The following is a 14,648-nucleotide window of genomic DNA, read 5'->3' as shown; positions in this document are numbered from 1 at the left end:
GGTTGTTCCGGTAAGGACGCCCAGTGATCACAATATGATTGTGTGATTGTCTTGTTTTACAAGCTTTAACTAGCATCCTGAGAGGACTTGAGGGTCCGTGGTTGCTTAGGGTCAGGGGGGATTGGTTCAGTCCTCATTCGCCTTTCAATCTAGTGGGCTGGGACTCCGCTGAGATCCCCAGCAACAGTCGCTCAGTCATTTCCGAATTTTTCGAGAGCCAGTGTTCCTTCCCGTTTTGGGTTGGAGGCTTGGAGGATTTAGGTCCTTCATACTGCAGTTCTTACGGTTTTGCCTTTTATGGTCTCTTTGGGAGTGTCATTTTAGGACTTATTCCTTTTAGAGGTTCTCGAGACTTTCTGGACTTTGTCCGGTTTTTGTGTCGGCTTTGGTCTCTTAATTAGGAAGTGAAGGCTGTTGGGCTCTGTCTTTCTTCGGGAGTTAGTCATCTCCATATCAGGGGCGATAGGAGGTGTTGTCTCTCTTTCCAAGCTTTTTGCTTTGGGGATTTTTTTTTTTTTTTTAAATCATTTTTTATTAAGAATCCAAAATACAGAGAGATCTACAAGACAAGCATACAGGAATGGAATAAAAAGGTGAAGAAAAAAAGGATGTTTTTTACCTGGGTTCGGGATGCTTTGCATTCTTCTCCCTTGGGTGTGGTCCTCTGGAACGTTAATCTGAAAGGATTATGGAGACTAGCCTTTCTTCTACACTCTTTCGGATGACTCTGTTCTCGTTTTCATTTCCCTTAGTGCTGCCCTTGGGGCCTTTGGGCTCTAGAGAAATTGAGTGACTTTGTCGCGGCCTAGTACCTTGCTGGGGGGGTGTTGACCTCCGGCTAAGGGTTTTTTCTTCCCTTTGGGCTGGGAATTACAAGTGTGTCCTTTTCCCGTTCTCTGGGTTTCCCGGTTCTCAACCCCTGTGAGGTCTGATTGCTTCAGACGGGGTATCTTGTGTTCCCTTAGGGTGTCGTTGGTTCTAGGACGAATCTAGGTCCTGGGTCTGGAGTTCTTATCTTGGATCCTTCTTGGATGTTTGGAGACTTATGATCCGATTGGACTGGTTCCGGTCGACCCAGTTTTTTTCAGGGACCCTATGTTGCGACATAGGGGCTAGCTCATGTGCTTGCAAGCAGGTAGGCCAGCGTTCTCATCCACCTTCGGATACTGGTTATAAACTTTAAGGCCTGACTTGTCCTTCGGACGGAGTGTGCTCCTCTATGGGGAGTTTTTTTCTCTGTTGGGTCAACAGTGGTATCTGGATGATATTTCATTCGGCCCGTGTTTTGATCATACTATGGCTTCATGTCTTGTGGACATGTACGCTGTTCTTATCTGTGCCCTTCCCTTTGGAAGGGATAATTTATCTTCCTTAGGGGTTGGGGTTTCCTCTCTCTGGAGGGTCATTGTCCTGCCCTGCATGTAGGAGGTTGGATCAGATGGCTTATTTCTGTAAGGGGCAGCATGTGCTGCTCTGTGGGCTCTGTTCCACCTGTTGGAAATTGGTCTCTCTAAGTAGAGACTGTCTAAGGGAGTTGTGACAGGTCTTCCTACGCATTTATTGCACTTTTCTCTGGCCCAGGTCCTAGGGGGCCTTATTTTGGAGGAGCTGATTAGGTTGGCACCTGAGCTCTGTTGGGGTGGGTGAGTCCCCCCTTTTTCTTCCATTCCCTGGGGGCTTGTGGTGAGTCTTCTGTCCCCCTGTCTATCAGACATGTCTGTCGCTTGGGCTGGTCTGGTGTTGGAGCAGGATCTGAAATCTGTTGCTCTATTTCATCCTCGGAGCATTCGAGGTACAGTAAGCCTTTTTGAGGTTTCTCCTTTCTATACATTCAAGATTTGTGAGGACTGGCGGCTCTCAGCCTGCAATGTTATCCGCTGGTTAGTGGATACTTAACAATCTGAAGGATCCTATCTTCAGCTGCTTTCTACTTGCCCTGCAAGTATTTAAGTTTCAGAGTCATTTTTAGATGACTGCAGCGTGCAGTGTTTTTGCTTCAGGTGTTGTTATTCAGACCCATCTGAGCTTGCTGCACAAGGTTTCGTTCTGAATATTTCTGTATTCTGAGATACCTTTTTGCGACTTGGTGACCTTCGTCTTCAGTTGCTTTCTAGAGTGTGGTTGCACTGTGTTAGGGGAAGATCCTCTCTCTGTTTCAGACTCCTGGCCATTTCCCGTGGTTTCTGTATTTCTGGGGTCTGGGCGTTGCCTCCCCTTGTTTCTATGAGACTGGTTGGGTCTCTGTTAGCCTAACCCGGTTTCTCAGGTTTTTGCTCTGTTTTTATTTAGGACTCGTCGTGCCCTATTTAGGGTTTTTTTCTGGAGTTCCTTATGCTAGCTGGAAGCTAGCTCAGCATACTAATGCACTGTGGCTACTCTGCACTGTAGCAAACCTAGGGTTGCAAGTTCGATCCCTGAACTCAGCCTTTCCTCCTTTTTGAGGTTGATAAAATGAGCAGCGCCTTGAGTCCCTTAAGGGGGATTAGCCACGTTTTACAAGTACAATCATGTTTTCTATGTGCCGTTTCTTCTTGTGGAAGAATACGGTAGTTTGTTCTCTTTCTTTAGTAAGGGGTGTGTTGTTTGGAGACAGACTGCTGGGGGCAATGTCTCTTGAAGGCTGTTGGCTCAGTCTAGTCTAGTTTCTGCGGTCTCTAGCAAGGCTGTGGACTAACTGCAGGTCAGTGTCCTTGGGCCTTTTTTTTTTTTTTTCCCCCAAAGTTGTTCGGACGAAGCGGGATTTTGTTGGGTATGGGTTTTCAGTCCAGGTGCCCTCAGAATGGGCCGCCTCTTGTACCCTCCCGTTTTTGCATTCAGTGTCCTTTAAAGCTTGGGTATTGTTTTCCCAAAAGTAATGAATGCAGCTGTGGACTCTTTCCATTTATGAAGAAAAACTTAAATTATGCTTGCCTGATAATTTTCTTCAGATGGAAAGAGTCCACAGCTCCCCTCTTGCATTTTTTCTGTGGGGCATCTGTTATTTTTGTTCTTCTGGCACCTTTTCACCCTGATGTTTCTTCTACTGTTCCTTGTTCCTCGGCAGAATGACTGGGGCATGAGGGAAGTGGAAGGAGTATTTAAGCCTTTGGCTGGGGTGTCTTTGCCTCCTGGTGGCCAGGTTCTAAATTCCCAAAAGTTATAAATGCAGCTGTGGACTCTTTCCATCTGAAGAAAAGAAAATTATCAGGTAAGCATAATATGAGTTTTTGGTAGGAAAGTCCATCCGGCAGCAATGTCTGGAAATTAGGTGCCTGCCTTTCAAAAAAAAAAAAATTGTTCAGTCCAAATTACTTGTGGATTCCACAGCTTGAGTATTACTTTTGAGGAATAATGGCTTGTGGATTCTCACCACCGTATGAAAGAAAACAAAATTAATGCTTACCTCATAAATAAAAAATTTTCATGGTGGTGAGAGTCCTCAAGACCAGCCCTATTACATTATAAAAAAATATATATATATTCTGGCGGCAGTTCTAGTTTGCACCTCTTTCCTACCTTTCTATTTCTTGCTTGGCTTGTTGTGGGAATGTTTGCCTCCACTTAGTAGCCTGGAGATAAATCCCAGGCGTAATGGCTCATTTACTCCCACCATCATGAAAAAAATGAATTTAGAAGGGAAGCATAAATTGTGGGGGATTTTTTGTTTGGAAATTTTATTTAACCCCTTGAGTGCTAACGACAGCTCAGAGCCGTCGGCACTCAACTACCTTTTTAGCAATCTGTGGGCTCCTACTGACTCCCACCCTGGCGATCGGGCCTGTATAGTGACAGGCATCGCCGGGGGTTCTAGTTACGTGCGGTGATGTCACGCGCAATGACGTGATGGCGTCATCGCGCAACTTTATTTCAAATTTACAATAGAAAGTTTAGGGAAAAGGGGCATGCTGCTTAGAAGCCTGTATCTTAGGCATCTAAGCAGCTACAGACCCACCGTTGGAAAGGTTGCCTAAAATTGCCTAACCTTTCCAACGGTATAAGTCTGGGGGAGATATTATTTTTAAATAGTGAAAAACAGAAAAAAATTTAATCCAGCTTAGCATGTAGCCCTTAAAGGGACATGAAACCCATTTTTTTTCTTTCATGATTTAGAAAGAACATGCAATTTTAAACAACTTTCTAATTTACTTCTATTATCTAATATGCTTTTCAGCAAAGGATATCAAGAGTATGAAGCAAATCTAGATAGGCTAAGTAGCTGCTGATTGGTGGCTGCACATAGATGCCTCGTGTAATTGGCTCACCCATGTGCATCACTATTTCTTCAACAAAAGATATCTAAAAAATGAAGCAAATTAGATAATAGAAGTAAATTGGAATGTTGTTTAAATTTCTATTCTCTACCTGAATCATGAAAGAAAAAAATGTAGGTTTAGTGTCCCTTTAAGGCTTCTAAAATATTACTCTGTGGGCCCTATGGTTTAGAAAGCTGACCATCAATTGTCTTTAGTATAGTTGTTTAGTGTTGCTTGTTCTGTTTACAGCTTGATTTTGTGTTTCAGGATTCTTGGTTTGTGTCTGCTACAAAATGAACTATGTCCTATTACTTTAAACCGTCAAGTCATTAAAGTCCTCCTTGGCAGAAAAGTAAGCTATTTATATTAAAACCATATTTTTGTCTTTAATTGGAAAAATAAGGCTTTTGTTAAATCTCAAATTGCTTTAGAGTTAAAAAAATGTATTGTTGTGTACAGTTTTACATGTGGGTGTTTTTAGTATTCATAGTGATTACACACACAATTCATTTAATTATTTTTTTTCCACCTAGGTAAACTGGCACGATTTTGCATTTTTTGATCATGTAATGTATGAAAGCTTGCGGCAACTTATCCTTGCCTCCCAAAGCCAGGATGCAGATGCAGTATTTGCATCAATGGACCTAGCATTTGCAATAGACCTTTGCAAAGAAGAAAGTGGAGGACAGGTATAAATGTGTAATATTTGGTCTGAAAACTATCAAATATATAGTATATAAGGGGGTTTGTATTTGATGGGTGTATATTTTGTGGTTTAACATCCTATTGTGTACTCGTGTGCAACATACTCTGACTTTTACATTATACAATATTATGCATCTACCCATATGCAGAGTGTTTAATCTGTTCAGACTAGCAAATCATGATTTTATATTGTCTTTTTATACCCGTAATGAGACTGTGATTTCTGTTCTACCTCAGCTTTTAGTCCACTTAAAGGACATGAAATATCCTGTGTTATAAATAAATCTATGAAATGAGCATTATTTTTGCAGGACAAACATACTGTTCCTTGCTAAAAGAGGTACATTTCTGTTCAAATAGTGTTTTCCAGTGCACTTTTTTTTAATTTTCCCCCAATCTCCTGGCCCTGGATTGGCTGTAGTAATGCTCACAAACAATCTAGAATAGATAAATAAATAAATATATATATATATATATATATATATATATATATATATATATATATATATATATATATATATATATATATATATATATATATATATATATAGAGAGAGAGAGAGAGATATGGAGAGAGAGAGATATATATATATATATATATATATATATATATATATATATATATATATCCAAATAGTGAAGGGCACTCTCAGGTTTTGTATAGAAATCAATTTGTTTGCTTTAATAATGGTATCATCAAAACATGATCGACGTTTCAGCCCTCAGTTGGGCCTTCATCAGGACATCTATAGTCTGGAATAAAAACAAATAACACAAACTAATATACTAAATACTAAAGTGCAGAAAACAACAAAACCTCCCATCACCAATATATACCCAAGATATTTAAAACAAGATCAGGAGAATTCAACAATTTACCAAAAAAGACAAAGTTAACAACCAGCAGAGGAGATAATTAAAACCATAGGGTCATATATCTTAATCAAGGTCTGTATAGCAAGACATACCAATGTAAGGCATGGAAAATCAACAACCAAGTTGGTAGCTAAGTGCAAACCGTTGAAAACATCATAGATAAGCTGTAGCTTAACAAAGTTCATTTCAATATCATGCAGCCTGTGTTTAAACACAAACAATATGAAATATACACAGAACTCACAAGAGGAGATTACTAAACCGTGGAAAACCATTGACTTAAATGTAGAAAGGGGCAGAAAGGACAAATGCAACAATGAACGATCACATATAGCTATCAGCCTGGATACAATGTAAAATATAACCAATTCCTACCATACATAGTAGCAAAACAGCCATCAGTATATCGAGAGAATACCACAGAGAATATAGCGGTGCTCACAGTCCAACACTCGTATCAAACATTTGGGGTATAGTGATACCATAAATATACTCACATTTAAACAACCTTAATAAAGTAGACGCCGGTAGCTCTATAGAAACAGTGTAAAAGTTCAAAACAAAATCAATGTGTTTATACATGCCGATGGGAATATGTAAATCACAGATTACGCTGCCAAAAAGCAATCAATACACCAGGAGGGTAAAACTGTCAACCCATGAAGATTCCGTAATGGACACTCACCGCACAATTGACACAGCTTTAAACAAAACAAACTAGCCCAACATGGATCAATAGTTGCACAGTGGGGCAGTTATAAGTTAGAAAAAATTAAAACCATACATATATCGGTGTGTCTGTGACTGCGGCTTGCTCGCATTTAACTGAGCTGTGTCTCTCCCGCTGTTTTAAACAAGAAGTGCGAGGAGGTCAACACGGACAACCAGAGGATTATATACCAAAGTGAACCCGCCTACTAGGGTAATGATAGGGAAATTTTGCCAATGTAAAACAATGGTATAATAGCGGACTAAGTGACGAAACACTAATTTAGCAAAGTGTGTGCTATTCATCACTAGCTACACTCCAGCGACCAAACAGGTAGTGAATATTATTAGAAACAATTGGCATCTCATAAAAGAAGACCGGTCTCTTCCGTTTGGTAGGTGTGCTCCACCTAGAGTGGTGCACAAGAGTGGCTCAAGTTTGAAAACTGATCCTTGGCGCAGCAATAAAACATGGCTAGCTAAATCTAAACCTGGTTGTTACCAATGTGGCAGCTGTGTCACCTGCAGCTCATTTATTACCGGCCAAAAATTTCATCATCCAGGTTCCATAAAAGTGTACACAACTCGACACAGGCTTACCTGTACATCCCAATATGTTGTTTATTTCTTGTCTTGTCCGTGTGGTCACTATTACGTTGGGAAGTCTCTCAGGGAGAGACTTGCGAACCACAAAAGCGCCATACGGATGGTCCTCAAAGATGGTCAAGCAGACCAACCAGTTGCTAGGCACTTTTTGGACTTCAACCATCCTATCGCTACATTGAGGGCGATGCTGATTGATACAGTCACCCCTTTGAGGAGAGGGGGTGACGGGAATCAAGAACTATTGCGTTGTGAATCAAAATGGATTTACAGATTGGGCACACTTAGCCCACATGGACTCAATGCCCATTTGGATTTCTCTGTGTTTTCTTTTGCATGATGTACCAAGTCCACGGATTCATCCTAACTTGTGGGATATTGTCCTTCCTAACAGGAAGTAGCAAAGAGAGCACCACAGCAGAGCTGTCTATATAGCTCCCCCCTTAACTCCACCCCCAGTCATTTTCCTTTGCTGGCTCTAAGCAGGAAGAGTAAAGAGAAGAGGTGTTAAACTGTTAGTTTTATTTTATCTTCAATCAAGTGTTTATTTTTAAATGGTACTGGTGTTGTACTATTTACTCTCAGGCAGGACATAGATGAAGATTTCTGCCTGGAGGATGATGATCTTAGCATTTGTAACTAAGGTCCACTGCTGTTCCCACAGAAGCTGAGGAGTACAGGAAAACTTCAGTGTGAGGAACGGTTTCTTGCTATACAGCAATGAGGTATGTTCAGTCATATTTTCTGCAGAGACTTTGTTAACTCAGAAAGGCTGACAGTGTCCCCATTAGGGGAAGGGGAAGCAGTAATCCTAGTGTTATCAGAGGTTTTTGCTAGCTTGCATAAAGGGTTAATTTTTTGTGGGCACTCAGTTTATGTGAATTTAGGACAAACGTTTTTGTGTCTGGGAGTAACGTTTTCTGTTTTATGGGACATTTGCTTGAGGGTTCTTTGGGGTTGTTTATAACCCACATGGCTTTCAGGCAGGGTTTGTTAGTTTTGTGTAGGCCCCAGCAGACGGGGCCTACATTTACCAGCAGCAAGCAACTTCTCCTGAGGTCCTGAGAGTCTTCTGAGGGACTAATTGAAGCTTTAAACCCCATATTATCGCTTCCTACTGGCAGGTAGGGCCACAGCAGAGCTGTGGCAAGGCGCTAACAGGGGTTTTAACCGGTTTTAGACATATTTCAATCCGTTTTTTTCATTTGGGGGTTTATTGCTTATTAACTTGTGGTGCAATCCTTCTAAAGCTTAGTGGGTACACTGTTAAAATTTCAGAAAAATTTAAGCAATTTTAACCTGTTTTGCAGTTTGAGTATGCCTTTTTTTTCATTAAATAAATTGTGTTTTTTTTCATTAAATAAAGTGTTTTCCAAGCTTGCTTGCTTTATTACTAGTCTGTTAAACATGTCTGACACTGAGGAAACTCATTGTTCAATTTGTTTAGAAGCCATTGTTGAACCCCCTCTTAGAATGTGTCCCACTTGTACTGATATGTCTATAAATTGCAAACAGCATATTTTGACTTATAAAAATTTGGCATTAGATGATTCTCAGACAGAAGGAAATCAGGTTTTGCCATCTAGTTCTCCCCAAGTGTCACAACCAGTAACGCCCGCACAAGCAACGCAGAGTACTTCTAGTGCGTCTAATTCTTTCACCTTGCAAGATATGGCTTCAGTTATGAATACTACCCTCACAGAGGTTTTATCTACGCTGCCTGGGTTGCAAGGGAAGCGCAGTAGCTCTGGGTTAAGAACAAATGCTGAGCCTTCTGACGCTTTAGTTGCCGTATCCGATATTCCCTCACAATGTTCTGAGGTAGGGATGAGGGATTTGCTGTCTGAGGGAGAGATTTCTGATTCAGGAAAGATGTTCTCTCAGACAGATTCAGATATGACGACATTTAAATTTAAGCTAGAGCACCTCCGCTTATTGCTCAGGGAGGTTTTAGCTACTCTGGATGATTGTGACCCTCTTGTAGTTCCAGAGAAATTGTGTAAAATGGACAAATATTTAGAGGTTCCTGTTTACACTGATGTGTTTCCGGTCCCTAAGAGATTTCGGACATTGTTACTAAGGAGTGGGATAAACCAGGTATTCCGTTCTCTCCCCCTCCTGTTTTTAAGAAAATGTCTCCCATTTCTGACACCATAAAGGACTCATGGCAGGCGGTCCCTAAGGTGGAGGGAGCTATTTCTACCCTGGCTAAGCGTACAACTATACCTATTGAAGACAGTTGTGCTTTCATTGATCCTATGGATAAAAAATTAGAGGGTCTACTAAAGAAAATTTTTGTTCATCAAGGTTTTCTTCTTCAACCTATAGCATGCATTGTTCCTGTAACCACTGCAGCTGCCTTTTGGTTTGAGGCTCTAGAAGAGGCTCTTCAAATGGAGACCCCACTAGATGATATTTTGGACAGAATTAAGGCTGTTAAGTTGGATAATTCTTTTATTACAGACGCCGCTTTTCATCTTGCTAAATTAGCGGCTAAGAATTCAGGTTTTGCCATTTTAGCGCCTAGAGCGTTATGGCTTAAGTCCTGGTCAGCTGATGTGTCATCTAAATCTAAGCTTTTGTCCATCCCTTTCAAAGGTAAGACCCTATTCGGGCCTGCATTGAAAGAGATCATTTCAGACATTACTGGAGGGAAGGGTCATACCCTCCCTTAGGATAAGTCAAATAAGACAAGGACCAAACAAAATAATTTTCGTTCCTTTCGAAACTTCAAGAGTGGTCCCTCTACCTCTTCCCCTGCTGCAAAGCAAGAGGGGAAGTTTGCTCAATCCAAACCAACCTGGAGACCTAATCAGGCTTGGAACAAGGGTAAACAGGCCAAAAAGCCTGCTGCTGCCACTAAGTCAGCATGAAGGGGTAGCCCCCTATCCGGGACCGGATCTAGTAGGGGGCAGACTCTCTCTCTTTGCTCAGGCCTGGGCAAGAGACGTTCAGGATTCCTGGGCAGTAGAAATTGTAACCCAGGGATACCTTCTAGATTTCAAGGATTCCCCTCCAAGGGGGAGGTTCCATCTGTCTCAATTGTCTGTAAACCCGACAAAAAGAGAGGCGTTCTTACGCTGTGTAGAAGACCTTTTTACCATGGGAGTGATCTGCCCATTTCCAAAAGCGGGGCAGGGGTTCTACTCCAATCTGTTTATAGTTCCCAAAAAGGAGGGAACCTTCAGACCAATTCTGGATCTCAAGATCCTAAACCACTTCCTAAGAGTTCCATCTTTACAAGATGGAGACCATTTGGACTATCTTACCATTGATCCAGGAGGGTCAATATATGACCACCTTGGACTTAAAGGATGCGTATCTGCACATTCCTATCCACAAAGATCATCACCAGTTCCTCAGGTTCGCCTTTCTGGACAAGCATTATCAGTTTGTGGCTCTTCCTTTCGGGTTGGCCATGGCGCAGCGAATCTTCATGAAGGTGCTAGGGTCCCTTCTGGCGGTTCTAAGGCCACGGGGCGCCTTATCTAGACGACATTCTAATTCAAGCGTCGTCCTTCCAACTAGCCAAGTCTCACATGGACTTAGTGCTGGCCTTTCTAAGGTCTCACGGGTGGAAAGTGAACGTAAAAAAGAGTTCTCTTTCCCCCCCTCACAAGAGTTTCATTTCTAGGGACTCTGATAGACTCGGTGGACATGAAAATATTTCTGACGTAGTTCAGGAAATCAAAGATTTTGTCCACCTGCCGAGCTCTTCATTCCATTCCTCGGCCATCAGTGGCTCAGTGTATGGAGGTAATCGGACTAATGGTAGCGGCAATGGACATAGTTCCGTTTGCTCGCTTGCATCTCAGACCACTGCAACTATGCATGCTCATCCAGTGGAATGGGGATTATGTGGATTTATCTCCTCAGATAAATCTGGATCAAGAGACCAGAGACTATCTTCTTTGGTGGTTGTCACAGGATCATCTGTCCCAGGGAATGTGTTTCTGCAGGCCAGAATGGGTTATAGTGACGACAGACGCCAGTCTTCTGGGCTGGGGTGCAGTCTGGAATTCCCTGAAAGCTCAGGGTTTGTGAACTCGGGAGGAGGCTCTCCTACCGATAAATATTCTGGAATTAAGAGCGATATTCAATGCTCTCCAGGCATGGCCTCAGCTGTCTTCGGCCAGATTCATCAGGTTTCAGTCGGACATCACGACTGTGGCTTATATCAATCATCAGGGCGGAACAAAGTGTTCCTTAGCGATGATAGAGGTCTCAAGGATAATCCAATGGGCAGAGGCTCACTCTTGCCATCTGTCAGCAATCTATATACCAGGTGTAGAGAACTGGGAGGCAGATTTTCTAAGTCGTCAGACTTTTCGTCCGGGTGGAGTGGGAACTCCATCCGGAGGTGTTTGCTCAGCTGGTTCGGCTATGGGGCACACCAGAGTTGGATCTGATGGCGTCTCGTCAGAACTCCAAACTTCCTTGTTACGGCTCCAGGTCAAGGGATCCTCAGGCTGTACTGATAGATGCTCTAGCAGTACCCTGGTCGTTCAACCTGGCTTATGTGTTTCCACCTTTCCCTCTCCTTCCACGTCTGATTGACAGAATCAAACAGGAGAGAGCATCAGTGATTTTGATGGCGCCTGCGTGGCCACGCAGGACTTGGTATGCAGACCTGGTGGACATGTCATCCCTTCCACCATGGTCTCTGCCATTGAGACAGGACCTTCTGATTCAAGGTCCATTCAAGCATCCAAATCTAATTTCTCTGCAACTGACTGCTTGGAGATTGAACGCTTGATTCTATCAAAGCGGGGTTTCTCTGAGTCGGTCATAAATACCTTGATTCAGGCTCGAAAGCCTGTTACCAGGAAAATTATCATAAGATATGGCGTAAATATATTTTTTTGGTGCGAATCCAAAGGCTTCTCCTGGAGTAAAATCAGGATTCCTAGGATTTTGTCTTTTCTCCAAGAGGGATTGGAGAAAAAATTATCAGCTAGTTCCCTAAAGGGACAGATATCTGCTCCGTCTATTTTGTTGCACAAGCGTCTGGCAGATGTTCCAGACGTTCGGGCTTTTTGTCAGGCTTTAGTTAGAATTAAGCCTGTGTTTAAACCTATTGCTCCGCCATGGAGTCTAAATTTAGTTCTTAGAGTTCTTCAGGGGGTTCCGTTTGAACTCTTGCATTCCATAGATATTAAGCTTTTATCTTGGAAAGTTTTGTTCCTAGTTGCTATCTCTTCAGCTCGAAGAGTTTCTGAACTATCTGCATTACAATATGACTCTCCTTATCTTGTGTTCCATGCTGATAAGGTGGTCTTGCGTACCAAGCCTGGGTTCCTACCTAAGGTTGTTACTAACAGGAATATCAATCAAGAAATTGTTGTTCCTTCTCTGTGTCCTAATCCTCCTTGTAAGAAGGAACGTCTGTTGCACAACTTGGACGTGGTTCGTGCTTTGAAATTTTATTTGCAGGCAACCAAAGATTTTCGTCAAACCTCTTCTTTGTTGTCTATTCTGGAAAGCGTAGGGGTCAAAAGGCTACGGCGACTTCTCTTTCCTTTTGGCTGAAAAGCATCATACGTTTGGCTTACAGCAGCCTCCTGAAAGGATTACAGCTCATTCTACTAGAGCGGTAGCTTCCACATGGGCTTTTAAAAATGCTTCTGTTGAACAGATTTATAAGGGTCCGACTTGGTCGTCGCTTCATGCCTTTTCAAAATTTTATAAATTTGATACTTTTGCTTCTTCTGAGGCTATTTTTGTGAGAGAGGTTTTGCAAGCAGTGGTGCCTTCCGTTTAGGTTCCTGTCTTGTCCCTCCCTTCATCCGTGTCCTAAAGCTTTGGTATTGGTATCCCACAAGTTAGGAGGAATCCGTGGACTCGGTACATCATGCAAAAGAAAACAAAATATATGCTTACCTGATAAATTTCTTTCTTTTGCGATGTACCGAGTCCACGGCCCGTCCTGTCTATTCAAGACAGATAGTATTTTTTTTATGTAAACTTCAGTCACCTCTGCACCTTATAGTTTCTCCTTTTCTTCCTTGGCCTTCGGTCGAATGACTGGGGGGTGGAGTTAAGGGGGTAGCTATATAGACAGCTCTGCTGTGGTGCTCTCTTTGCTACTTCCTGTCAGGAAGGACAATATCCCACAAGTTAGGATGAATCTGTGGACTCGGTACATCGCAAAAGAAAGAAATTTATCAGGTAAGCATAAATTTAGTTTTTTTGATGTTTTTTTTTTTTTTTATGTTTGGTTGTCTGTTTGTTATTTGTTTACTGTTTTTTGTTTGTTTTGAACTATTACACTGTTTCTATACAGCTACCGGTGTCTACTTTATTAAGGTTGTTTACATGTGAGTATATTTATGGTATCACTATACCCCAAATGTTTGATACAAGTGTAGGAATGGTGTCTCTGAGCACCGCTATATTCTCTGTGGTATTCTCTCGATATACTGATGGCTGTTTTGCTACTATGTATGGTAGGAATTGGTTATATTTTACATTGTATCCAGGCTGATAGCTATATGTGATCGTTCCTTGTTGCATTTGTCCTTTCTGCCCCTTTCTACATTTAAGTCAATGGTTTTCCACGGTTTACACTTAGCTACCAACTACAGCTTATCTATGATGTTTTCAACGGTTTGCACTTAGCTACCAACTTGGTTGTTTATTTTCCATGCCTTACATTGGTATGTCTTGCTATACAGACCCTGATTAAGATATATGACCCTATGGTTTTAATTATCTCCTCTGCTGGGTGTTAAATTTCTGTCTTTTTTGGTAAATTGTTGAATTCTCCTGATCTTGTTTTAAATATCTTGGGTATATATTTGTGATGGGTGGTTTTGTTGTTTTCTGCACTTTAGTATAGTTTGTGTTCTTTGTTTTTTGTTTTTATTCCAGACTATAGATGTCCTGATGAAGGCCCAACTGAGGGCTGAAACGTCGACCATGTTTTGATGATACCATTATTAAAGCAAACAAATTGATTTCTATACAAAACCTGAGAGTGCCCTTCACTATTTGGATTCATATACTTGTTGTTCTTGAGGATTGCACCCAGGCCACAGGCTAATTGACTATATATATATATAGACCATAATAGGCGGGATCAGACAGATATACTACAGGAAAGTTCTTCTCTGTGAAAAGCATTACGGGGCTAAAAGAAGCTGCACCCAGGTGGTAAATCGCCATAGAACACGCTAACAATAGTATTGAGCCAGTTGTTCGTTCCTGTGAGTGTGCTTCTCTCTGTGTGTATTTAGTCTCCCTATGGGGGAAAAAAGGGGAAACCAGACGTGGACTCCTTGCTCAGTGTGCTTAGAGGAATGTGGCTACACCTCACTGACAAGGCCCAATGAAGGCCGAAACGATCGTCTGGGGTTGCTGTGTTCCTTGTTCAGAGAGGAATTGCCTGGTATTTCGGCGCTGGACTGACCATAATAGGCGGGATCAGACTGATATACTACAGGAAAGTTCTTCTCTGTGAAAAGCATTACTGGGCTAAAAGAAGCTGCACCCAGGTGGTAAATCGCCATAGAATACGCTAACAAT

The 14,648-nt window shown here is 41.9% G+C and overlaps 1 protein-coding gene across 1 annotated transcript in view; it reads left to right on the top strand.

The window, feature by feature from the left end:
- Nucleotides 1-14,648, top strand: part of UBR5 (ubiquitin protein ligase E3 component n-recognin 5) — an 877,374-nt gene that overhangs the window by 788,296 nt on the left and 74,430 nt on the right. The window contains exons 49-50 of the mRNA XM_053715922.1: nt 4,500-4,584; nt 4,766-4,921. Of these exons, the coding sequence (XP_053571897.1) occupies nt 4,500-4,584; nt 4,766-4,921 (241 nt within the window). The remainder of the gene's footprint in view (nt 1-4,499; nt 4,585-4,765; nt 4,922-14,648) is intronic.

Source organism: Bombina bombina, chromosome 5 (assembly GCF_027579735.1).
Source record: "Bombina bombina isolate aBomBom1 chromosome 5, aBomBom1.pri, whole genome shotgun sequence".
Taxonomy (NCBI): Eukaryota; Metazoa; Chordata; class Amphibia; order Anura; family Bombinatoridae; genus Bombina; species Bombina bombina.
The sequence above is the reverse complement of the archived record's forward strand: the minus strand, read 5'-3'. Positions and strand labels throughout refer to the sequence as shown.